The 27,401-nt window shown below is 41.8% G+C and overlaps 2 protein-coding genes across 6 annotated transcripts in view; both read left to right on the top strand.

Annotated features, from left to right (window-relative positions):
* Positions 1–9,058, top strand: part of LOC147031687 (protein FAM3B-like) — a 46,135-nt gene extending 37,077 nt beyond the window's left edge. For all 4 annotated transcript variants that reach the window (XM_085852745.1, XM_085852720.1, XM_085852737.1 and 1 more), the window contains 5 exons: positions 2,955–3,013; positions 3,125–3,175; positions 3,459–3,546; positions 5,297–5,423; positions 8,198–9,058. In XM_085852745.1, the coding sequence (XP_085708871.1) occupies positions 2,955–3,013; positions 3,125–3,175; positions 3,459–3,546; positions 5,297–5,423; positions 8,198–8,278 (406 nt within the window). In that variant the 3' untranslated portion in view covers positions 8,279–9,058. The remainder of the gene's footprint in view (positions 1–2,954; positions 3,014–3,124; positions 3,176–3,458; positions 3,547–5,296; positions 5,424–8,197) is intronic.
* Positions 9,059–20,454: 11,396 nt separating this feature from the next.
* GBE1 (1,4-alpha-glucan branching enzyme 1) overlaps positions 20,455–27,401 on the top strand; it is a 48,430-nt gene continuing 41,483 nt past the window's right edge. Inside the window, exons 1-3 of one of the 2 annotated variants that reach the window (XM_085852156.1) lie at positions 20,455–20,588; positions 21,669–21,780; positions 24,444–24,613. In XM_085852156.1, the coding sequence (XP_085708282.1) occupies positions 21,671–21,780; positions 24,444–24,613 (280 nt within the window). In that variant the 5' untranslated portion in view covers positions 20,455–20,588; positions 21,669–21,670. Of the gene's footprint in view, positions 20,589–20,615; positions 20,738–21,668; positions 21,781–24,443; positions 24,614–27,401 lie in introns of those variants that run through there. The other variant, XM_085852148.1, reaches the window with a different exon arrangement.

The raw sequence follows: 27,401 nt of genomic DNA, 5'->3' as shown, positions 1-27,401 counted from the left end.
TTTTCACCTTCCTCACTCATATCATTGAATGGCGAATCTTCATTCCTACGAATCGTTGTGCACATCGCTTTTGTAGGTACTACAGTTTTCAAATTAGGAGCTTGGATCAATCTCATGCATTATATGATGTAATTTGTCATGATGGACTGTCACAGACTATTTAAAGTATGTTATCAAAATATGATTTCGCATTTGAGGATCGGACCACATGGACTAAATAACTCGAAATAACTGTCGAAACCAACTGCTCTTGGTTGGCTGCTCCTTGCTTCGTGTCGTGAGTTCCTCTCCTCTGCCGTACTGTTTGGTGTTTCCACATTCCCCATTTTTCGTTTCCCCTGTGTTCGGTTTTCTACTTGTGAACTTTTCCCTGTGTTTTTTTCCTTTCTGTCCAGTAGTGGGAGTGCCAGAAGTAGAAGTTAGGGTGGTGTGAAGGGAAGAGTTTTGGTTGGTCTTGGGATGTCTGAGAAGCTCAGTGTGATCTTCGGTTTGAGGCAGGGAAGCTCTCAACCCACTCATGTTTATCATGGTGATGGAGCTGGTAAGCAGGAGGGTGAACATGAGGAGTATTATGGGGAGCATGCTGTTTGCGGACGATTTGGCCGTTGTGGTGGAGAGTGGGCGGGAGATGCAGGAAGTACTGGGGGAGTGGAAGGAGGCATTTGGGAAGCATGGGCTGAAGATGAGTATGAAGAAGACTGAGGTGATGTGGGTTGGGCAGCAGAGAAAATAAATTATCAGGGAAGATGAGGAGAAGAAGAAAAATTAGGACTGCATGTCCTGAAGCTCACCTGGATCAACAGCAACAGTCACTCAAACCCCCTTATCCCATTATATATATATATATATATATATATATATATATATATATATATATATATATATATATATATATTTAAATACCGTGAACAAACTTGAGTGCATCACGGGTGATGAAGGTTGTGGTCAAGTTTCATTGAAATAGTGTGTGTGGTTTCGGAGAAGAGAGCAAATACCTATTTTGGGGGGCCTAAACCCCTGCAGAGCCCCCCAAGACCCTGATTTTTTTTTCATTATTCAATTCCATGAACAAACTTTGGTACTTCATGGGTGATGAAGGTTGTGGTCAAGTTTCATCAAAATTGTGTGTAATTTCAGAGAAGATAGCAAATACATATTTGGGTGGGGGGGGGGTAAAACCTCCGCCCACCCCCTGTGAATCCCCTTAATGAGTGCAGATTTTGACGTGGTCAATAAACCTTTGTTAGGTATCAGATATGAAGCTTGTGGTCAAGCTTCATAAAAATTGTGTGTTTGGTACAAGCGATAATGACTGAAGTGTTTCCGGACTGACTGACTGACTCACTCACTCACTTACTTATGGACACTGCTTGATCACATAAGCTCACCAGACGAAAGTTCAGGTGAGCTATTACCCCTACTAATAAATTATTGAAGGAAGCAACACCAATTACATTAATGTGAATTACAAGAAACCACAATAAAAGTTGCAAATTGGTGAACATGTGAAATTCGTTTTCATCAACTTGCTCCCTTGCTTAAAAGTCTGTGAGTGGGTGCAGAATGGCACCAAGGAACCAAATTTCAATGGAACAGTGTGTGAAAATATAAACTCTGCAAGAAGATGGGCACACTCTTCAGATAATATCAGAAAAACTGAATTTTTCTGACAATGGTGTGATGTACACTTTGCAATGTCTGAAATAAACTGGCTCGGTGCAAGATAAGAAAAGGCCAGGAAGACTCAAGCTCCCCAAGGCAAGATGAGCACTTTAAGTTGTTCAGCTTGTATGATCAAAAAAATCAAGTCGGAAGCTGACAAATTAAATGAGAGCAGGCCTGGACATTAACATCTTATCCAGCAGTATGTGCAGAAGTCTAATTACAGGTCTCCATGGCAGAGTTGCAGCGAATAAGCTACTGATGAGACCACAGAATAAGGTGAAAAGACTGAAATTTGCAAGGCAACACCAATATTGAGCAATTGAACAATGGAATCAAGTACTCTCGTCTGATTAATCGAAGTTTGAACTTTCTGAATCGAAGAGATGCCAGTTCGTGCACCGAAGACCTGTACAATGTTATGACACGCAATAATGTATTTGCAGCTCACTGTTAAACACAGGGAAGGTCTGTGACTGTCTGGTGTCAGAAAACTTGATAAAATCAATTGGTCCCTAACAAAAGAGAAGTACAAGCAGACACTGCAACACCATGCAGTTCCTGGTCACCTCGTGAACATCATTTCATTGGAAGAAGATTCATTTTCCAATAACATAATGATCCAAAACAGACAATATAGTTCAACAGTATTCAGAGAACAAGCTTACAGCTGGTGTGCTCCAAGTGTTAAAATGGCCACGCCAGAGTCCGGACATGAGTCCCATCGAAGTCGGATGGGATTACCTGGAAACGGAAAAGAACAAGAGGAACTCAACTAACCTTACAGAACTGTGGCATGTACTACAGGGTATTTGGCAGAATGCTGTAAGAATGCTTCAGTTGTATAGAGCAAGCATGGGTAAAAGAGTGATGGCACTTCTTAAGGCAAAGAGTGGACACAGAATATTGACTAAAACGATAAAATGACACTTGTTATTTACTTAATCAGTTTGTTTCACACACATTTATGAAGGCTGTTAATTTGACATAATAAACACCTATGACTGTTATCACCGATAATTATTTGACCAATTTACCCCTAAAGTCTTACTATCATTGGAATAACCCAACATTTGCACAGTAGTGTAAACATATTTGTATCGGCTGGAAGTAAAAGATATTAGGAAATGGACCGAACCATTAATTGGCACGTTTGATGAAATAGGTTATCAGGGGATGATCGAGGAGTAAAGGGCTGGAAACGGGGTTTTTTTGCATTATTGTTTATTTTTATTCCTCTTTTTCATCTTTATACTTTGGGCTGGTGTGAGTAAAAATGTTGTTTTTTGCAGAATCTTTCAGTCAAACTCAGGAAAGCTTGGAAGAGGAATGAATATTGCTGTGTTCAAGGGTTTGTTGAAAACTTTCCTTGTTGTTACCTCTCAAACTTGGTCTTTTGAATATTTATTTTCAACATAACCAACATTTGATGCTTTTAATTGTTTTCTTGTTATTTTTACAGTGGATACAGGTGCCCTTGTGGAAATCAAGTCGTTTGATATGTATGAAGGAGGTAAGTAAAAAAAAGGAAATATAGAAGAGTTTGTAAAGGAAAATGAATCGAAGAAAATGCCATTTAGATCCCCAACTTCATTTTTTTTTCTTTTCTAACCCAACTCATGAGCATAATGCGTAAATATGAGGTGTAGTAGGTTGTCCCCACTGTGTGGTGTTGATTAGGTCACTGGATCAATGTTGTGTTGGTGAGCATTAATTGCTGGGACTTGGCAGGGCACGAAAGAGCGAACCAGTAAGTCTGTCGCTTTGACTTGCAGCTTTTGCTGTTTATTTTTCAGATTTTTCAAAGCCTATGGAAACCTTCCTGAAAAGTATTCCCACTGGGTCATTTATCTTCATTGCAACCCATGATGATGGAGGTACAAGGTAAGTCAGTGTGCTCATGATCTATTCAGTTGTATCCCTTCAAACCTCCGACAAACTTTTAATGGTCCACAGAATCAGATTTTTTTTTTTGATGTGATGATATTGATTGTGTGTGTGTGTGTGTGTGTGTGTGTGTGTGTGTGTGTGTGTGTGTGTGTGTGTGTGTGTGTGTGTGTGTGTGTGTGTGTGTGTGTGTGTGTGTGTGTCCTCCATAACTCCAAAACGATAAAAACCGAGCAGCCTGAAACTTTGCATGCATACTAAGAATACTCTAAGGAAGTGCAAGATTGAAAATTGGGTGTTTGGGTTAATTGAAACACCCCTTTTGAAGATAAGTATCAGCCTTATTTAATTATGTCCTGCATCAGGTGCATTGAGGCGTATCCGAGGTAGCATCGCTGGGGTCTGAAGCCGCCACGTTTTTTGGCCTGCTCAACCATGCCTTAACTTGGAACAGGCCACAACGATTTGTTTAACGATAGGTTTTTTTTTTTCACTTTGCTCACTCATATTATCAAATTCCTGTTCATCATCGCTACAAATCTCTGGGTACATTGCAATGCATATAGATGCCTGAAGACGTCAGCGTTCATTGCTTTATTTCATTTCTGCACATGCGATCACCACGATAATCTCTTAAACTAAGCAAAATTACAAAATTTAAGCTGCAGAATCGAACTTACAAGCAGCTCCGACTCCTCGAAACGTGTTCATTTCTCCAATTCAGACATATATGACATTTCGGGCATCTCCGGAAGGTGTATGTTTAATATGATTGTTTGGTAATTGCTCATCGCGTGCCAAGCGAGCCGTTTCTTATCAACAGTTTCATCGGAGTGCTTGCTTGTGTGCTTAAGCCACTCGGTGAGTGCTCTCCAAGCTGCTTGGTTGCTCCTTTTGGTGAAAGTACCCGTGCTTTCAATCGAACATTGAATAGATGTACGTTTCCACCTGTGTTGGGCCCTGCGTTGCCATGCGGTGGGTTCCTCGGGAGGTGTCTCATCCGCTGAAAAGTACAATTGTATTTTTGCAGGACATCGTTTTGTTTTACGTTTTTGTTCGATCTCCTAATATAATCCACCCCTCACTTCGACATCGATACATGTATAAAACCAGTAAGGTCCATCCGACCAGGTGTTTGCCATGATCTGGCTGTGAAGGCAGAGAGTATAGTTTGACATTTTGTGTTCTGTGCCTTGATATATTTTTCAATTGAATTTTGCTAATTTCCCACTTGAATTTCTCTTTCAAAGAACTCTGTTTGAAGGTAAATCTTTGTTTTTGTCATTTTTATGTACTTTATGCATGTCTACATTTGCGTGTGTGTATGTATATAAACTGTATTACCACAACGGCACTTGGCACGGGTGTTGGAGGAGGGTGAGAGGAAAAATGGGACAAGTTTGGGAGTGGAATCGCGATGGTTGATGACTTTCAGTGGGATGGGGGACATGGAGGGTTTGAAGGCTTGAGTGTGGGAAGGGATCAATGCCTTACAGTTGGGAGGGGAAGGTGAAGACTTGGGGGTGAAAAGGGAGGGGGGGTAAAGACGGGACAGAGTTGAGAAGGGAAGGGTGAATTTTTTTTGGTGAGGAATTGTCAGAATTGCATGTGTACGTTGACTCACAGTGTGTGTGTGTGTGTGTGTGTGTGTGTGTGTGTGTGTGTGTGTGTGTGTGTGTGTGTGTGTGTGTGTGTGTGTGTGTGTGTGTGTGTGTGTGTGTGCGTGTGCGTGTTCCTTTGAGTGCAGGCTGAGCCAAGAAGCGAAAACACTACTAACAGAGATGGGAAGTAAAGAAATATCACAAATAAAGTTCAGGGACAGCTGGGTGCTGGTGATTGGCAAAGGACATGATTTAGGTGGCCATTATGAGCAGGTGAATATTCAGTGAGTTTGCCATTGTCATATGCTCCTATTAAGCGTTCCACATTAAGATGAGGAAGCTTGAAGAGGAGACTATTTTACCGAGCATGCCAGTGCTGTATCCACACACAATTCATTTTATCCATCAATTTGTTCCTCTTTTATATACTCATCCACAATATTAGCATTAATCATGTAATTAAACATCTGCCTCTCTTAATCCACCATGCTTAATTGATAAGCAGTGAATTTATACGGATACTTGGACACAGTGGCATACTGTGTCCATGTCCTTAATGCAGACAAGATAGAGTTTTACATCTGACCCGAAATATGTCATAGTCTTGAGTTACAGCACCTCCTCCAATCACTGTGCCAGGAGGGTGGTTTTACTTGGTTTAATTTCCCATTAGGTAAAAAAAAAATGCAGAATTAGACAACTTAGATTGAGCATGTAACCAAATGACACACATGCTGCTATTTTTAAAATGTTATCTTTCTCTTTTTAATTAATTTGGAATTGGCTCATGCACAATTCTGTTGAGTCAAGATTACACAAATCTAGCATAAAATAGTTTCGAACTTGCTGGTCCACAGAGCCATATGTGATGACAGCAAACCAGAGCATAAGCCAAATGCAACCAAATTCTTCTCCCTGGTCATATGCTGCAGAATATGGTGGTGGTCTTATGGCAGCTCAACTGCTGGGGTAGCTATCATTTCTTGAAGCGCGACTGTGTCGCTGATGCAGTGCCCCTCTACCAGTACACACACTGGAACTGGTATTCATTTCGCTGACCTTGGAAGGATGACAGGCTGAGTCAACCCCCTGGTATATTAATTCAGCGGCCGACAGGACTTGAACTCAGGACCCTAGGATCCCAAGCCACCACCCTAACCACTGAGCCAACACCAGGCTTCTGCAGAATATATATATATATATATATATATATATATATATATATATATATATATATATATATATATATATATATATATATATATATATATATATATATATATATATATATATATATATATATATATATATATATATATATATATATATATATATATATATATATATATATATATATATATAAAAAACGCTGCTCTTCTTCTATGGTTGTGGAGCTACTACAATTGTGCTTCAGAACATTGCCCAACTTATCGGACCTATCATTATTTCAAGGGTTGGGGTTGGCAGGATCGCTTTGTTAGAGGAATGCACACTCACCTCTGAACTGTCTAACCTGGGTTTGCATCTCAGCCCAACTATAAACTGTCACCCTGATGTTTTGCATGCTGGGCAATTCATCAATGTTTGCTCCATCCATCTGATCTTCTTACTCGTCTGCTTGTGTGCTACACACCTCCCAACTCCCTTCCATCTGTACACATTAGTTAATGCAAAACCACCCGCCTTCTGTATAGTACGGCCGGCCAAAACAAAGGCCAAAGCCGAAACAGTAATTGTTCGCTGATGACACTTGTAAAGCTTACATGCTACTTCCTGGATACTCTGTGTTGCATCCATTTATTTTTTGGTCATGTTTGAAATCAAAATGCTTTTCCAAATTAGTAAATTCCTCATTGATTTATGGCAACAAGCATGCTCCCAGACAGCCATTAATTTCGCCTATCCCAACAGCTTAGTTGATGCAACATTAAGCCAATTAATGGACATTTGCTTATCTGCCAAACTTTGGTCGAAAGTTGAATCCTTGATAATGGCGATCCAATGTTGGACGAAAGGTATTTGGTGAATGATACAAATTGACCAGAAAATTTGATCCAAAATATCACCTACTGGCTGTATGATGAACGGTTTTTGTCAAAAATTATGTTTTGTTGTGTAATAATGTTCTTTTATAGTCACTTCAATTAAAGTCACCAGTGCGGGCCCGTAGGTGCGTGCCCGTAGGTGCATGCCCAGAGGTGTGTGCCCGTACGTGCAGCTTCATTCCTTCGCTCTCGTAAATGACTACTGGATTGGGGCATTGTTTCAATTATATCAGATTGTATCATAAATACAAATTGTATCATAATTGATTGTATCATAAATTTATGTATGATTGTATCATACATAAATATAATTTTATCATTGTATCATAAATGGCCATAACTTGGGAAACAGCTGAAATGGATGAAGAAGAACGATATCAAACCTTGAAAAGGCACATACTGAGGTCCCCAGCGTCAATTGTGACATCATATCAAAAAATTTTTTTTTTTTTAATTGTGACGTCAATAGTGATGTCATAGCACCGTGTCCTGTCATTGGTTGGCAAATAAATGGCCGTAACTTGGGAACCGCTTGTCCGATTAATATCAAACCTTGAAAAGGCACATCCTCAGGTCCCCAGCATCAATTGTGACATATCAAAAAAAAATTCTTTTAATTGTGATGTCAATAGTGATGTCATAGCACCGTGTCCTGGCATTGGTTGGCAAATAAATGGCCGTAACTTGGGAACCGCTTGTCCGATTAATATCAAACCTTGAAAAGGCACATCCTCGGGTCTCCAGCAATATTATTGGCAAGTTTCAATTAGATCGGACCAGTAGTTGTCGAAAAACGGCGGTCACAGACACACACACACACACACACACACACACACACACACACACACACACACACACACACACACACACACACACACACACACACACACACACGCGCGCACACACAGATTGCTGGAATTATAGATAGATGACCAACTGATTAATTTTTGTTCCCGACCCTCCTTTCTCATTTCTCATTATTTTTTTTCATTTTTCCATTAGATTATCCGCTTTGGACAAACGAAACACGCCGTGGGCAGTTGGCCACTACAAGCAGTCGTGGATGGATGCCTGCCAAAGTAATATGATGCATCTTCTTCCAATGTTTATGCAAGTACTTACAACAAAGTTGGGGTGATCAGCTTTTTAAAATTATATTTTATGTAAAAAGTAAAGATAACTGGGCAGGTAGGATGGCCGAGAGGTACGCACACTCGCCTCTAAGCTGTCTCGCCTGGATTTGAATGTCCGCCCAGCTATAAATTGTCGTTTTAGTGTTTTGAAAGCAGGGTGATTCATCAATGGGTGGGTACCATCCCTCGGATGGATGTTAAACTGGGTCTTCCATCTGCCAGCATTAGTTGGTGAATGTTAATGTTAAAAGATCCATGTCCTTCCTGAAGAGAAGGCGAGCTCTTGCCCGCACCCTGGCCAAATTCCAAATTCCTGTTTGAACTTCCTGTGTCGGAGTGGAAACCCATTTGGGATTGTAATCCTAGCCAGGAAAACTATTTCGGCAGAAGGACACTCTGCATGGAGCATATGCACTTAATGAAAGATAACTATGCAGCATTGCACAAGGAAAGCTGTATGTAGAGTGGAATGTGGGAACCATTGGAGCACAAATATAGGACAACAGTCGTGCCATTTTCCTCTCAACCAAAATCCTTGTTTGATGCATCTGGACTTTGAATTTGGGTTTCCTGATACTGTATGGACTGAATATGTGGTTTTACTATGATGATAATTGCTATATGGCACTCGCAAATGTCATGGGATATTTGTACAGTTTATAAATGGTTTTACTCTGAATAATTTCAAAGTGTCGTGCATTTATTGAGGGAATAAAAATTTGGAAATATAGTCGAATCGACTTGCTTTGATTGATTCAACTGACTGTAAAAGTGTTTTACTGTATTGTCGTCTGAAAATAGCAGATGAGAGGCCATGGATATGTTTTTTTTTACTGAATGCTCAAGAATATAATAAACATGCTCACACAACTCCACCCCCCCCCCCCCACACACACTTCATTCTCTGGGCTCTGTTACACTGTCGACATCCCCATTGTGATGTACTACTCATCACTAATATCAAGCACATTCATCTTGCTTTTGACTACATGCTTGCCTGATGGCCCAAAATGGTCCATCGTCCACTCGAGCTTAATTGCGAACAGCACCCGTTCACCTTCTCCTCCTCAGCTAATCACGCCCCTACCCCCAGTGCAGTCCCAACCAATAAAGAAGGACATCCAACATAACAGGTAATCTTTAAAACTCTCCACTCTTTTATGATCTCCTTGTCAAGACTGTGAAGAAGGCATTCCCAAATCCAGGGTTGTGACCCAAACTTGAAAAAACACCCCTCAAAATCCCAGTTTTTGAGGGAGATTTCTTTCCACGTCGAAAGTGTTTTCTCTGACTTTTTATCGTCGCTACCGGTACCAAGTAGGTGCTGGTACGATTTGGGTCGTGAGGTGAATGCAATTTCAAAAATATTTGGGTCGTGGACAAAAAAAAAGTTTGGGAACCACTGCTGTAAAGGTAAGGTGGTTAAAACAATTCAAACTCGCATCCGTTGAAGACAAAGTCTTCGATATCCCCCACCATAGTAAATGAGGACAAGTAGCAAAAGGCACCAGTTCAATTTATTCTTGATGTGTGTACCAAATTTCATAAATAAATAGTTAATAGTTTTGCAACTATGCTCTGGAAACAAAGGTTAACCTCAATTATTTCTTAATACCCAAAGTGACAGAAATTTTTTTGGGGGAAATCTCTAAATATCAAAAGGCACCAGTTCACCACTTGCTTGATATGTGTACCAAATTTCGTAAATATATCTTGAGGGGATTTTTAGTTAAGCTCCGGAAACGAAATGTGACGGATGGACGGACGGACGGACGGACGGATGGAACCCATTTCTATATCCCCTGCCAACTTCATTGGTCGGTGGGGGATAATAAGTAAAAGTCACCTGCCAACCCTTCCTGAAACCTACAGGGCCCTAATATGTTTTGTTTTCTATTTATTAAGTAGGCAAATTACAAGCATTGTAGCAGCACATTATTAACCCAATACTGTATATTTATGAGAGCAACAGAGCCCAGTCTAATTCCTCAACCTTTCCTTTCCTTTCCGATGACCTTTCCGATGCTTTGGAAAACGCTTCCTATTTGCAGATGACTCCACATTGAGTCCTACAGTACCCCCATAACTCTGCTAGTCAGACAACAGCTGATCTCTTTCTTGATCTGATGACTAGACATTGGTGTAATAGATAGAACATATACATTCCTTGGCAGACCGAATAGTAAAGCTGGCCTTCAAAGCCAGCCGCACATTGGGTATTCTCTGTCGATCCAAGTCTTTCCTTGAAAAATCAGAGCAAGTCACAATCTACAAAGCCTTTAATTGTCTGCAACTATTTATGGGGGGTTCACCCATCACAAGGTCAAAAGGCCACTCAAAAGTGGGGGCGAACAAAAGGAAATTGTGGAAGGGGAATCACGAGGAAAGGAGATACCTATTCACATCTCTCTTAAACTGGGAAAGGTGTATGTTGCTGGAGAACAGGATGCAGGGAGGAATTCCAGAGTTTGGCAGTGCATGGGAAAAACTGGAGGAATATCGTACTGTGTTCACTATGGGAACAGAGACGGTGTGGGGGTGTGTAGAGCATGTGAAAGTATGTAAAGAAGGGACAAGTAGCGAAAGATCCTTTTAGCATCTTCCATTATAGTACCTGTAAAAGAGGCTAGGTAAGAAATTATGTCCAGACCAGAAATACGTATGTCATCGTGTTCTTGGAATGGGTGTTTGGTCCCTAACCAGGTTATGAAATGAGGGGGATCTTGACCTAGACATGGATAGCAGGTGGGTCTTCGTTTGGTTGATGGTGATGAACCAGTCTTTTCCCAATTTACTGACATTCTCAAGGTCCGGGTTGAGATTGACACTGGCTTCAATGCAGAACGATGCAGGCAGGGAGTTAGGATAAGGAGTGCATGGGGTTGAGTCATCGGCATAAATGGCTAGTCGAGATGAAGTGTTGCCGGGAAGGTAATTTAATTATGTAAAGCTAAAACAAAGAAGGCCCCAACACAGAGCCCTGGAGGACACCAGCATTAATATTATGGGCTGTAGAAGATTGACCCTCATGCCACACAAAAAATTGGCAATCTGTGAGGAAGTCTTGAGATTATTTCAAGCAAAAGGCCAGATATACCATATGATTTCAGCTTGTGAATGAGACCCTTGTGCCAAACTTTATAAAAAGCCTTAGAGATGTCAAGGGCTACAAGTCTGGTCTCACCACGCCAGCCTCGGGTCTGCGTAGACTTGTTGGCAAGTCATCTGTCTATGATGTCGCTAATGACTCACCAACAAGTGTTTGAACTGGTCCAGCAGCAGAGTGGGGTGTGTAGCATTGGGATTCTCGTGTATGTGCCACTAGTGAATGTCTGCAGCTGTAGAGGAACCCAGGTAGGGTTTGAAATAGTGAAGGGCTTACCTTGTGTAGCTTTTCTTGGTTGCTTTATGCAACTTTCTTTGGCTGGAAGAGCATGGGAGTTAATTTATTGAAATCCTAACCACCTGGGGTAATTGATTATATAAGGTGAGAGCTGATTGGTTATTTCCTTCAATTACAGGTGAGAGATGTGATTGAATCGATACGTGTGTGTGTGTGTGTGTGTTTGTGTGCAAGCGGGGGATGCTTACACATTGTAAGCAATAACGAACCATGCTTCCTCATTGTCTTGGGTCACTCACCTGCATTTGTTTTGTTTTTTTCATTAATTTTTTTTCATCTATTTATATTTTCGTTTACAGATGCTTTCCAATGGTTCTGTGATTTTCCCCAGAGTATCAGCTTCAATGTCAATCGGCACGTGAAATTTCAGCTTTTGATGTCACCTGGAAGGTACTGAATTTTAATATCAGTCATTATGTCGGTGAATCAGTGGTTAGAATGAGCTTGATGTATTACATATTTGTTGTTGGTCCCACTGTAAGGGTTTCAGCCCCTACCAAGTTGCCTGCTGAGCAAATAGTCGATCAGGCTTTGTTTCTGTTGCAGTTGGCTAGTTGTCCAAACCTTGAGTAAATGATGACAATGACCAAGCCCGCCATAAAACAACCCAACCTTCCGTTCAAGTGTGTCGTCACCCCCCAAAGTTACATGTTACAACTATACTCTCCCACCAGTGTGAGATGAGGGAAAAGAAAAAGAAACCAGTGAAGAATTCCAAACAAAATGAGACATTGTGTAGAGCTGTTTTTTCTTCCAATTCTTCTATGTCTCATTCTACTACGTTTCGATTCATCATTTAGATCTGCTTCAGCTGATCAACATAGGCACGGAAAATAGTACTCATGTTTATATCACAGAGTACAATTAACGGGTGTGGTCATCTCAGCAAGTTCAAAAGGTCCCACCCATTGTGGTCCAAGCTTTGCCATAAAATTATTAGTTGCATCGGATTGGGAAAGGTTCTTCAACATCACGTGATCACCTCTGGCTGCACAGTATGTCGCTTGTCTTACAACGTCTTCCAGGCTGCATTATCTCTGTCTGAGTCTGTATAGGAGCACACAGTCAATTTCTACTTTCTTTGTTCAGATTAAAACCAAACATAAGTCGCACAAGTGCACAATGGATTCCAGAGGGCATCCCCTCACTCTCCACTTTCGTTGTGCTGCTCACTCTCTGAACATGATTTCTCAGCAAGTATGTGATGCAGATCCTCTGGTGACCGATTCCCTACAGTTGGAGCAGGAACGTGGAAACTTGTACAGAAGTTATGATCGCATGTTTTCAGAAATCAGCACAGATACTTCAACTTCCCTGCTGGAAGCAACAATAATGCCGTTTTGCCCAGCATGGTGGTTGAGTCGACGGACTGCGATGTCTTCAGTCATCAATAACTACGAGGCTGTTTTGAAAAGCCTGTATGAGATGGCTAAGTCAAAAAACGTTGAGACATCAGAAAAAAAAAGCACGATCCCACTCTGAGAACTTCAGCTCGTGGGTGACATCTGGAACTACGAGTAGCAATGGATGTTTCAGGAACTTTGCAAGAGTTCAACAAAACTTTGCAGGCTGAAAAGCAAACCATATCGGGAATGCTCGCCAATGCGCAAACTGTTCGGAATGTATGTGACTGTCAGTAACAAGTCTGTGAACTGAAGAGGAATTTTCTTCTGTTGTTGCCGAGTTGAACAACAAAAATTGGACTTCATGAGCTGGACCCCATTAGGTTGCTGCATTTTAGAAGGCCCCCAAATAAATACATCGGTGCCTCTCCAAGTGTTTCAAGCAATGTGAATGACTCAGAGATCGGTTGAATCGATCAGGCTTTATTCACAAAGGTTCTGCCAACAGAGAACAAGCACAAACGATCCCACCTCATCACGGCTCTGTGCATGCGCACCTGAAATAAACGATGTACAACATCCGAGTCCTATAATGTTCCCTTTACTTTAGCATTGTTAACCATATCCTGGGCATCTCCATTCTCAACTCATGCCCACTCAACCCATAAATGGAAATCTTGCCATTTAATTCTACATACTGAATTCATAATCCCCCCGGTTAACTCTACATACTCCATTGAATTGTTGAAACACCTGATTCTCATCCAACTTGGTGCAGTCCGAACAAGAAAAAAAAACAACACAACCCCCTCGAGCATTCAAAGTCAAATGTCCAAGCTTTCAGTGATATTAGCCAAAGTCACACGTAGTCCACCGGTGTTATCAGACGTCGGACGATGTTATCCTATCAGATCGTGTACAGGTAAATGGGCAATTTTCTGTCCCAGCCATTGCCATGGCTGTAACAATACCCTCGACGGGTATATGGCCGTGACTCAGTGTTGACACACCATCCTCACTGGGGCAGTTGGCAGTTGGTTGTCTCATTTGCTGGATTGTCATATGGGACATTGCTGATCTGATCTGGAGTGCCGATATCGATATCCTTGAATCTCTTATTTATCAAACAGATATGACAACAAGTTTGTTGCTGTGTCCTGTCGGCGAGAGTGATGACTTGATATGAATGGTTGGCAACTTGACGGGTCACTTTGGCCAGCACCCATGCATTTCTACGGGTTGGTGACTCCATCCGTTTTACATCTCCTTGTGTCAGTGCAGTGGACATACAGTGCCTTCAGAAAGTATTCACACCTCTCGACTTTTGTCACATTTGGTTGCGTTACAGCCTGAATTTAAAATGGATTAAATTAAAAAAAAAAACATTGTCATCGATCTACATAAAATACCCCATGTTTGACAAAGTAAAAACATGTTTTTAGAAATTTTTACAAATTTATTAAAAATGAAAAGCTGAAATATCTTGCATCAAAATGTATTCAACCCCCTGAGTCAATACTTTTCAGAAGTACCTTTGGCAGCGATTACAGCTTCGAGTCTTCTTGGGTAAGTCTGTATCAGCTTTTCACATCTGGATTTGGGGATTTTCTTCCATTCTTCCTTGCAGATTTGTTGAAGCTCTGTCAAGTTGGATGGGGAGCATCAGTGAACAGCAATTTTCAAGTCTTTCCACAGAGTCTCAATGGGATTCAAGTCTGGGCTTTGGTTGAGCCACTCAAGGACTTTCATGTTCTTGTTCTGAAGCCATTCCAGTGTTGCTTTGGCTGTATGATTGGGGTCATTGTCCTACTTGAACGTAAATCTTCGCCGCAGTCTCAGGTCTTTTGCACTCTGAAGTAGGTTCTCCTCAAGGATTTGCCTGTATTTGGCTCCACTCATTGTTCCCTCTATCCTTACAAGTATCCTAGTCCCTGCCGCTGAAAAGCGTCCCCATAGCATGATGCTGCCACCACCATGCTTCAAGGTAGGAGTGATGCGAGATGGGTGATGAACTGTGCTCAGTTTCCGCCAGACGGAGAACTTTGTATTCAGGCCAAAGAGTTTAATTTTCTTCTTATGAGACCGCAGAATATTTTCCGTCATGCTCTCTGTGCCTTTTTTGCAAACTCCAGGCGTGCTGTCACGCGCCTCTTTCTCAGGAGTGGCTTCTGCCTGGCCACTCTCCCATAAAGCCTGGATTTGTGAAGTGCTGCAGAGATTGTTGTCCTTCTGGCAGGTTTTTCCATCTCAGCCAAGGAACTCTGTAATTCTGTAAGAGTGGTCATTGGGTTCTTCGTCACCTCCTTCGCCAAGGTCTTTCTTGCCCAGTTGCTCAGTTTGGTTGGATGGCCAACTCTAGGAAGAGTCTGGGTAGTTCCATATTCTTCCTATTTATTGATGATGGAGCTCACGGTGCTCTTGGGAACTACGAACACTAGAAATTGTTTTGTACCCTTCCCCAGATCTATGCCTCCTCACAATTCTATCTCAGAGTTCTATCGACTTCATGGTAGAATTTCTGCTCTGGCATCCACCGTCAACTGTGTAAGACCTTAGAAAAAGGTGTGTTTCTTTCGAAATCATGTCCAATCAATTGAATTGGCCACAGGTTACGATATCAAAGGATAGAGCACAGCAGACAATCCCCAAAGGATAGCATCTATGTGAGGAGAGAAGGACTTATCCTACATCCCACACACAACCATGAACCAGCAGGAGTATTGGCTCAACATTAGTGTTAGTCAGGGTTAGCTCAGTCTCGGCGGTGTAATGCAAAGAATGTCCACTCAAAGCTCGAACTAGTGTGTGTGTGTGTGTGTGTGTGTGTGTGTGTGTGTGTGTGTGTGTGTGTGTGTGTGTGTGTGTGTGTGTGTGTGTGTGTGTGTGTGTGTGTGTGTGTGTGTGTTTTAGTTCCATTATGAGTCATAGAACACGTATACTTAAAAAAAAAATACAGAAGAAACTAAATGGGTATGGAACTGAGCAGCAATAATAATTCATACATGCCTACTGAATTCAAGAATGTAGAATCCATGTAATGAAAGATACGATAGCTCTACTTGCTGTTCTCCGTAATTTACCTCCTTTTACTCCACTAGACACTAGTATGGGTCATCAGAAGCTCGGAGCTCAGAGGCACTTTGGGCGGTGGATAACTATTACCTTTTCAAAGCTCGGTGAGATATCTATTTACCAAGTTCGTGCTGCCTTTTGTGTACGACTCCAGCAGTCTTTGTTTATAAATAGAATCACATCCTACCATCCATCGAATTAAAATTAGTCCCAAACACATCAATGAAATATATTTATTTTGATATTGTGTTCATTCATTCATCGTCATCGTCAACAAGTCGACAAGCTCAAGTCTCAAGTCAAGTCTTTAAGACCAAGTCTCAAGTCAAGTCGCAAGTCACTAAATTTGTGACTCGAGTCCACGTCAGTGATTTTAGCGGCCATCTCTGCCCCCAAAGTAATAGGGTAGGAAATGTCACAGATTTCAATGCCGCTTTGAATTAACTCACGACTTTTGAGGTGGCAACTTATGTGAGGTAACCAGTTTGTAAAATAAACTTCAGTAGTTTTCAAATGTGTGAAGGGTCAGCTGTGAACCCATTCAAAAGGATCTTGTCTAGTGGGTGTGCACAAGATGAATCCGACCAGCTGGTTGCGTTGCAAAAGTCCTCCGTGGGTGAGCCTTGTATCACTGAAGTTTGCAGATGAACCCAAATCCACAGAGGAAGGTGTTTGACGTTGAATTCTGAACCGCATGCTGTTATGGACAATGGGTACTGTCAACAGGTGAGGAAAGAATAAAGGAACAGGCAGGCTGCCTTCTCGATGCAGCTAGTGAGGAGATGCCAGCTTTGAAGTCGTCTTCGAGACAACCGCAGGGCAGCAAATTCGAAGAGTACAACCGGTAAGTAAGAACAACCAACTTGGAGCAGGGTGAGGTTGGTTCTTTTAAGTCTGGAATTGGGAGTCGCTGAACCAATACTGGTTCGCATACAGCTGACTCAAGATTCCCTCTTTACTGGATGAGCCAGTTTTTAAAAATACATTTTGCCACAAGAATTGCAGCACACAGCTGTTCCTTCTCTCGGTTCACATGTTTCTCTCTCCTGTCCTCCAACGCAAACTGTCGGTCGTTCATATTGTTTTCCCACTGTCAGCAAGTCTTTGATCCAGCGGAGTCCATGACTGGCAAGGCCAATGATGGCAGTCCTGGCTCGGCCTGGCCCTCTTATCATGATTTGTGAATTCCTCTTCCTGATGTCTTTGGCCTTGGTTCGGTTCAGTGCGACCAGATGATATTTAAAACAGCCCATAATATTTGTTTTACCCAGTACATTATTCTTTCATCCTCGGAGTACATTTAAACAACCTTCAAGGATCAAGTAAATATCTTGTTGAGTAACAATTAAGCAAAGCTGAATAAATGTCTGGGTGAAGATTGCCTGACAAGTTTATGTTAATACTGGATTATAACACCCTGGTGAAATAATACAATTAACTTTAATCTATAGCACAATTAAATTTTAAACTATTCCGTAACATAGTACATGCAGAGTACCCGCCAAACTAGCAAAGTACCTGCCAACGGCCGACTTGTTACAAACATGCAACACGTTACATACCTTTGTTTGGGCGATGCATAGGCAATGACAACTGAGTCAAACCCAAAAATGAAAAATTATGAAATCGCTCATTGAGCAAGGAATTGCCGGAATAACTTTGTCATATCTCCATGATCTTTGAAAAAACAAAAACCTGGAAATCAATTTGGTTTTTATAAGTCGATAGTGGAACTGTTTAATGAGTTATAGCACTTAGTTTGGTCATGATCATAACTTGGAAGTCAATCGGACTTGAAATGGTGTTTTTATCGCAATTTGAAAGTTTTGACCCGACCCCCCTGACATTCGACCCCCGACCGCTAATAAGGGTGTTGGTGTGACACCCCAATGAGACATATGGTTGGATGCAGCATTGGAAGATGCACATTTTGGATTTGGTTTGAAGTCGATACAACCAATTTACCGGACGTTATTGCGAAAATAAGGATTTCGGTTTTCTGGTGACCTTGACCTTGACCTTTGACCTAGATTCACCAAAAACGACAAGTGTGTAAGTTGGACCATGACCGACGTCTGTACCCAGTTTGGTCATGATCGCTGAAACGGTGTGGCTGCTACAGGGTAAACAAACACACAAACAAACAGACAAGCCAGTAAGGCGGCGATGGGTCGCCGAGCATGGAAACTATAAGATATAGAGCAAAATGGATGTCACATGGCGGATAGGGAATCACCTTAAGATTATGCATATCAAATCTCATCCAGTTCCATCTACTGATAACTACTCGGTATCCATTTGAATGAAAAGTACCGAAAATGCTGTTTGAAATCGGAAATCGGAACAAACATCCAAACAAAAAACAAACATCCAAACAAACAGACAGAATTACTGACAATAAGGGTCACCTATTTCGGCGACCCAACAGACAGACACACAGAATGACACACACAACCGACCAACATAATTGCCGAAATCCAAAGGATTCCGGAAATTAACAAACAAGAAAAAGTGGTCGTGCAGAGCACAATACTTGCAAAATTTACCCCGTCTCCAAAGGTTGCCATGGATACATCAAATTGTACATGTATCGAAGATTAGAATTGACAATCTTCATAAAAAAACTCAGGTCAATCGGATGAAAATCGATGATTTTTTAGATTTAAATTGATGATTTTAGAAGTTTGACCTCGAGTTGACCTTTGACCTTTTGACCTCAAAAATAGTTGGTTTCCAAATTAAGTGATGGACTATGCAATTGCTGTTTACTGTTCAAGTTAATAGGATGAAAATTGATGATTTTAGAAGTTTGACCTTTAGTTGACCTTTGAGCTTTTGACCTCAAGCAGTTAGTTTCCCAATTCAGTGACAACATGGAAATCCTGTTCAACTTTCTAGTTAATCAGATGAAAAAAATGACGATTTTAGAAATTTGACCTCAAGATGATCTTTGACTTTTGACCTCAAAATCAATCGTCTTCTCAGTTGAGACTACCTCTACACCTTGGGGAAGTTTCGTGAAGATCGGTTTTAAATTATGACTTGTAGGCGATTGACCGACAGACAAACAGACCGAATAATAAAATAGACTGACCAATATATATATATATATATATATATATATATATATATATATATATATATATATATATATATATATATATATATATATATATATATATATATTGAAAAATCATCGATTATGCAAGTAACAAACGGATGTAAATGCAATACCCTCTTCTTTGGTGATTGAAAACTTGTCCGTCAGTGTTTTGTTCAAGCAATGCTATTAACTTCTGATGTGGAAAATATTCCGTCGGTATGTATCCAGGGATGTGATCAGTTACCAAGTTTCTTGAAGAGCGCTTGCCAAGCAACGTAAGCACTTGACAAGAAAGCACTCCATTCGAAACCGTTGATAAGGAACGGGTGGCTTCGCAAGCGCTAGCTTGCTGCTTGGTAACTGAACACACAGCCAGCCCATCTTCTCGGCCCCTGTTCATTGCGCGGCCCGCGAGCCACTGGCGGCCCTTGTTGGCCTAAAGGGCGGCCCCTGCTCATTGCGCGGCCCGTGAGCCACTGGCGGCCCTTGTTGGTCAGATTACCGACAGGTTTTTTCCAGGTGTTTCAAAAGAATACCACAATTTTGATAACATACTGTTGTTGGTGAAACGTCGTAACATTCAATGATGAATCGCCCTTCCTCCCTCCGCACTCCATAGTTACATCAATCCGTGTCATCTTGTGCTTCAAAGATTCCCATACATTGGTCACCACCTCCACCAACCGAAGGTGAAGGAGGTTACGTTTTCACCCGTCTCTGTCTGTCTGTTTGTCTGTGTACAGGATATCTCAAAAAGTTGTCGACGGATCCGGATGAAATTTTGTGGACATGTTGGGTGTGTGACAAGGACGAACCGATTCGATTTGGGTGTAGATCCGAATCCGGATCTGGCTATGAGAATTATTTAATTTTTAAAGTGATTCATCACCATTGAGAGAGGGCCAAAAACGATAAACAGCCTGATATTTCAAACATGTAATGGGCCCGATATGTTCTCGTGGATCAGGCGTTACGTGGCGGAGGTTCGCGCTCTACCGAGTTCCCTTCGAGGTTTCACTTTCAGTTTCCCTTCCCTTTCACAAGCTTTGATTGCATGGGTGGTGAATTATCGTTTTATTTCGTGAGGCTGTGAGCCAACCTTCTCGTGTCTAGTTTTTATCGTAAAAACAACGGCAAATGAAATTATCAAGTCGACATTTAGCTTGATGACGTGTAAAGCTTTATTCGTCAATTTAATAATCGAATTTCAACTTTTTTACGTGAAGAAGAAGAAGACGGGAAGAGGGCGTGACTTGTGGGCGGAGCCAAAAGCGACGTTCATTGCGTAAAGTGTGTGGAACTGTGTGCGTTGTTCTTGCGGAATCTTCGGCACGAGGAGGTGAGTGAGCGGCGTGAAAGGAAGAAAGTCGGCGAGGTTAAAAAAAATTAGACGATGTCCGGAAATGGACGAATTTGTGTTTGACCTTGTAGAGGTTACAAGGCCTCGGTTAATTTGGCGTAATGTGATCTCACGTGAGAAAAGCCGATGTGTGTAACTGGATGTTCTGTGGTATTCTTATATCTGCTTCAAAAACTTCTTAAAAATTTTTTTTTTTTTTTACCATTTACGTGACTCGCTCAAAATGTGAAGATTCAAAAAACGTGAAGGTTAAAAATTGGTAATTTTCCTGGATGACGTGTACTGGGTGGTGCAGCATCGATGAGCACGCTCTCCTGGAGTGATGTTGCACTCGTTTGTAGATAATTGTCGAAATGTTTTTTTTTTTTTTTTCTTTTTGTTGATTTCTTTGGATCATGTAGCCATGGAATAAACAAGTTCAGAGACCATTTTTCAACCATTTTAAGTATGTTGCTTGTCATTTGGGTTTTTGAAAGTACTTGCCATGTTTCTCGAATTGCTGAAAACGTGGCAAGTTAAGTTTACAGCAACGATGTCTGTGTCCTGTGTAGAGGTATTGAGATTTAATTAATAACATGTTCTTTATACGTTATTAATTGGATAATCAATCATGTCCTTAGCTTAAAAGAAAAAATGTTTTGTTTGTTTGTTTGTTAGTTTTCCTTGTTAACATAATCTTGGTTTGTGGAACAGCCACGTGATTGAGGATACAAGGGTGACGGATACTGACTGTGGGTTGGTGGGGAAACAACCGGACCACAGACAAAGCAGTCGGTCAGATTACCGACAGGTTAGAGTGTTGGAAGGGTTAATGATTGTGGATAGGGATGGATGATGACGTCAAAAGACTGTGTACAGCTGTGTTGAATCCCTGGTGGAAAGGGAGAAGGGGGCTTTTGAAAGGTTGACAAAGAAAGGTTTGTTTATTTATTTTAAACTTGCTCTTCCACGAGCCTCACTTTTGAAGGGGGTGAGGGAGAAATGTCTTGTTTTATTAAACTAATAATAAATTGTTTTGCTGTTTTACAATATTGTTGAATTCTTTTCATGTTGTTCAAGACATGGCAGATGAAGGAGAGGCTTGTGATGGATACTTGGAACCACCGCTGTTTCACAAGCTTCTGGAGTTGGATTCAAAACTAAAACTCTATCGCAAAGATTTCCAGAGGAGGTGAGACTGTTCTCAACTTTTAGCTTTCTGATGTCCCTTCCAGTGAGTTTTTTTGAAAGTTTTTCTGCACAACTATGCAAATGGGGTGGCAGGAGGCCAAGAGGTATACACACTTCCCTTTAAGCCCTCTCGTCTGGGTTTGAATCTTGACCCAACTATTGACTGCCATCGCATTGTTTCACAGGCACGGTGATTCATCATTGTGTGTGCCGTCTGCCAGCATTAATGGCTGGACATTAAAGATCCCACATTGTCCTGCATGAAGAGTTGGCAAGATATTGCTGGCACACTGAAAAATAACAAACTCAAACTTCCCATGTCTGAGTGATCCAGGATCGTAACCCTCGCCATGCAAACTGCTTTGCCAGCACCGACCCTTTGTATAGACTATAGTATAGACTATGCTTCATGATGCAGATGGTGTGTGTGTGTGTGTGTGTGTGTGTGTTTATATATTTATATATATATATATATATATATGTATATATGTATGTGCCTGGTGTTGACTTGATGGTTAGGGTGGTGGGCTTGGGATCCTTGGATCCTGAGTTCAAATCCCACTTGGCTGTTGAATTAATGCCAGGTGGGGTTGACTTTGCCTGTCATCCTTCCGAGGTTGGCAAAATGAGTGCCAGCTTGCTGGTATCCTGTGCCGGAGTGGCGACCTGTCCAGGATTGTGCCCAATCGCCAAGGAGACTGTGGCAATGTTTCACCGGCTTCATAGTCTATTGTGCCTGATTAAGCCGGCTGTGAAGCCAGTGAAACATTGACTGAGACCGGGTCTGCTCTCACTTTTTTGCTCAAATTGGGGGAGTCGATCTCGTTTTTTATTTACATTTATTATTATTATTATTAATATACTTTTGGTTTGAAGCACCTTCTTCTTTAAAAACGTGTAATCCCAATCTTAAACAAACAAAAATTTTTTTTTTATTATATAGTAGTTGGTAAACAAAATGAAGCAATCAGAAGTTGTTTTGTTTTTTTTATTGTTTGTTTTTTTTTTCTTTAAAAATAAAAAAAATACTGACTTGCTTGTAAAGTTTAAATAAAAATAACAAAAAACGATCGATGTAAGATTAAGGCTTCGTTAACACATTACCCGATTGAGTATAAATGATGCAAAATTATTACAGTGGCAGCAAAAATGATGAGAAACGAATTTTTGCAAAGTTTTCTTCTTGTACTTCACAACAGTAAAAGTGCTTCTTTACACCATTTTCAGAGGTAGTACCATGCCACACGTCATCCTTCGTTTTTACAGGCTTACCTCATGTTGGGGAGATCAAATGCTGCTGTCATGGTTGTAAAAATACTCATGAATGTAAGATTTGATCTGAAAATAATTGGAGCTGTGCAAAGGTATGCACAGCAGAGCAATGTCAAAGATGGACGAAAATACTCTTGACATTTTCATGTGGATGGTTCTGGTTCGACTTTGTAACCAGATACAAGTTCCAAAGTGGAGCATCTGGCAATCTTAAACTTGAAATACGTGACAATTGAAACTATTATGAAAAACAAATTTTGGGGTGGGTGGGGGAGGGGGCTGTCAGGAGTGTGTATGCATATCCAACATCCAAAGTCCAATAGATGAGGTGATCTGCAACAATTCTAACTGTCAACTGGATAAGTATTCTTTTTGTTGATGATGGTGTTAGGATTGAACCAATTGGGAAAATACAAAATAAATAAAATTTGCTGTTGTAAATTGCTCCTTGTTCCTCTGTTTATTGGCATTACTCGGTATGGTATCAAAGACCATCAAAAAGCTTATATGATTGTAAATAAAAATTGTACAATAACATATTGTTATGGCTGTGGGTTGGTTGGAGGGGTGGGGTGTCGAGGAGTGGGGAGGGGGAGGGAGAAGAGTTAGAGATCGAATCGAGATTTGAGCACCATGGTAAGAAATTGGAAGTCTTTCTTTTTATTTTTATTTTTTCAACGTTAATGTTTCATACCAGGTGGTCTGATGTGTTACCTGCATGGGGGGTAGAGGGGGGGAGTCTTCATCCAATTTGGTGCTTAATTAGGTTAGGGACGTCTAAATTTCTGTGTCCCCCTTGTTTGAACCAAGCGAATCCGGACTGGGTTAATTGTTGCTCGCACATGATCTTTTTTTCAAACCTACGAGCTGATGTTTCCAAAGCAGCCCCTCAGTAAAGATTACATTGGGTGGTTTGTCTTTGCCCTTCCAGCAGTGATCAGGGAAAAATTTGATAATTGTTCATAATACTGCCAATAACTCGCCTTCTTTTTTATTTATTATTTTTTTTTTTCAAAGGGCACCGTGGGATATTTCACGTCTACAAATTTGATGCTGGTGGATGCTGATTATCCCGCACTGGAAACCCAGATTAACGTCCATCTGCAGCATGGCACTCTGTGATTCAATGCCCTGCTCATGAAACGCAAATTAATTATTTTTTAAAATCAACCACTCATGGTATTGTAGAAATCGATGGGCACATGCTTGCAGTTGAACTGACGAGTACAGTCTAAAACTGATTGTGAAAGAGGAAATGTTTAATATGAATCAGCTGATTAGGATTATGAGCTTGGCCAAGGCTTTTTTTTTTTTGTATACGTTGCCGTGGCTCGTATGAGATGGGAAAGAGTGATAAAATGAAGCTTGTGGGGAAATGGCATCTCTTTGCAGGTACTCGAAATTCCGTGGACGTCTGGAGGAGATAGAGAAGAAAGAAGGAGGGTTGGAAGAGTTTGCAAAGGGTTACACTCATTTTGGCATCAACAATCATCCTCAAGGGGGCTTGAAATGCTGTGAATGGGCTCCTGGTGCTTCTGCGTTATATCTCACGGGAGATTTCAGTAAGTGGATGATTTGGGGGAGGGAGTGATTGGTGTTGCAAGAAATTAGAGATACAAGAGAATGTAATTGTAGTCTTTGTTAGCCTATCTTGAAATTATTTGTTTATTGTAATTTCTGTTTAGGGATATATGAATAATGTTTATGAATCGCTCACAACATACATGACATGGCCAAAAGTCTGTGGACACCTCGTACTACATCTCATTCCAAAATTGTGGGCATTAATATGGAGTTGGTTCCCCCCCCCCCTTTGCTGCTATAACAGCTTCCACTCTTCTGGGAAGGCTTTCCACTAGATGTTGGAACATTGCTGTGGGTATTTTCTTCCATTCAGCCGCAAGAGCATGAATGAGGTCGGGCGTTGATGTTGGGCGATTAGGTCTGGCTCGCAGTCTGCGTTCCAATTCATCCCAAAGGTGTTTGATGGGGTTGAGGTCAGGGCTCTGAGCAGGCCAGTCAAGTTCTTCCACACCGTCGTGACAAACCATTTCTGCAAGGACCTCGCTTTAGGAATGGGGACATTGTCAAGCTGAAACAGGAAAGGGCCTTCCCCAAACTGCTGCCTCAAAGTTGGAAGCACAAAATCGTTCTGAATGTCATTGTATGCTGTAGCATAAAGATTTCCCTTCACGCGCACTAAGTGGCCGAGCCCGAATGATGAAAAACAGACCCAGATCATTATTCCTCTTCCACCAAACTTTACAGTTGGCACTATGCATTCAGGCAGGTAGCATTCTCCTGGCATCCACCAAACACAGATTCGTCCGTCGGACTGCCAGATGGTGAAGCGTGATTCATCACTCCAGAGAGCACGTTTCCATTGCTCCAGAGTCCAATGGCTGTGAGCTTTACACCACTCCAGCAGTTGCTTGGCATTGTGCATGGTGATCCAAGGCTTGTGTGCGGCTGCTCGGCCATGGAAACCCATTTCATGAAGCTCTCAACGAACAGTGTTTGTGCCGATGTTGCTTCCAGAGTCGGTTTGGAACTTAGCCGTGAGTGTTACAACTGATGACAGATGATTTTTCCACGCTACATACTTCAGCACTCAGCAGTCCAGTTCTGTGAGCTTGTGTGACATACCACTTCACTGCTGAGCTTTTGTTGCTCCTAGACGTTTCCACTTCACAACTTAAAATGACCGTGGCAGCTTCAGCAGGGCAAAAATTTAACGCACTGACTTGTTGGAAAGGTGGCATCCGATGACGGTGCCATGTTGAAAAAATTACTGAGCTCTTCAGTACGGCCCATTCTACTGTTGATGTTTGTCTATGGAGATTGCATGGCTGTGTGCTTGATTTTATAAACCTGTCAGCAATGGGTGTGGCTGAAGTAGCTGAATCCACCAATTAGAAAGGTGTCCGCATACTTTTGGCCACGTAGTGTATCCCATGGTGCATTAGGAGGCAACTGCATTGTTCATGGATTCTACATGTGGGACAGGAACATGACTCTCCTCCCTTAAAGGTCCTTGCTAACCCAGCTGTGCTTTTATTACTGTTGGTGAAGGAGAGGGTATTGCATATGGGTCCGTTTGTTTGTTTGTTTGTTTGTCCACACAGAACTTTAGAAAACTTCTCCGCTTGGTCCATGAATCGTGACCCCTTACCGAAATGAAGGTGGATACTTTGAGCCCGCCATGGGAGGACTCAATTCCACATTCTGAAACACACACACACACACACACACACACACACACACACACACACACACACACACACACACACACACACACACACACACACACACACACACACACACACACACACACACACACACACACACACACACACACACACACACACACACACACACACACACACACCTGGGAGGGCTCAATTCTACTTTCTGGAACCCATATGAGGATATACCAACCGAACACATTAAAAAAATAAAAAAAACATTCCGGTTCTGGGTTTGGAGCATTGGTAGGTCTCCTTGGGGGCTGACTGTAGTGTCCGAGGTGCAGTGAGACACGGAGAGTGAGAGTGTCGAAGTAACTCTGCTTTATTGCGTGCTCGGATGTACATTACTCGGAGCCTCTAGCGGGCGAGTCAAGATATATGAACCCCTAACGACGTGACTATTATCATAAGCACTCCACGCCCCTACAGCACTCCACGCCCAAACACCACGCTCCTCCCTCCTAAAATTATAATTATAAAATGACAAATATAAATGACACTAATCAAAAATCATTGACACTATGACACCAAATGACACAAAGATCAACTAGTGACAAAATGACGTTAATCATGCCAAATCCTCAAAGTACTGCGGTCGTCTCCTGATCCGCGCTGGGCGGCCAGCGCCGCCAGAGGGCTCAGACCTCCTGGCTAGGTCGACGTGACACCCTCGACAGACTTGCCCCCAATTGCAACATCAAGCGCCCCCACCCCAGCCGACAAGCTGGCTCGCCTCCCTCGGGTAAGACAATCGGGTAAACACCCCGAGTCCGCTCGCCCCGTGGGCGCCGGCACGTCTGGGCACGGCGACATCAGAAGCGAGGGCTCCATGTCACTCGGTACGGGGGGAAGAGGGTGACACGGAACAGCGATCATGCATTTGTTCCACACACTGCTGTCCCACACCAAAACCGCACACCCCGGTGACCGAACGCACAACATTTCGAATACCGTTTCGATGCACAAAACCATTAAACACATCTGCGAGGAATTGAGGATCGTAATTCAGAATTGAGGATCAGAAACCAGAATCTCGGGTATTCCTTTATTCACAAAGACCATCCGCCGCTCCTCTGCCGCCATGCCCACCTATGTACACAGC

The sequence above is a fragment of the Eptatretus burgeri genome, chromosome 2 (assembly GCF_056783735.1).
Source record: "Eptatretus burgeri isolate ZD-2024b chromosome 2, Ebu_testis_v1, whole genome shotgun sequence".
NCBI classification, from domain to species: domain Eukaryota; kingdom Metazoa; phylum Chordata; class Myxini; order Myxiniformes; family Myxinidae; genus Eptatretus; species Eptatretus burgeri.
The sequence above is the reverse complement of the archived record's forward strand: the minus strand, read 5'-3'. Positions and strand labels throughout refer to the sequence as shown.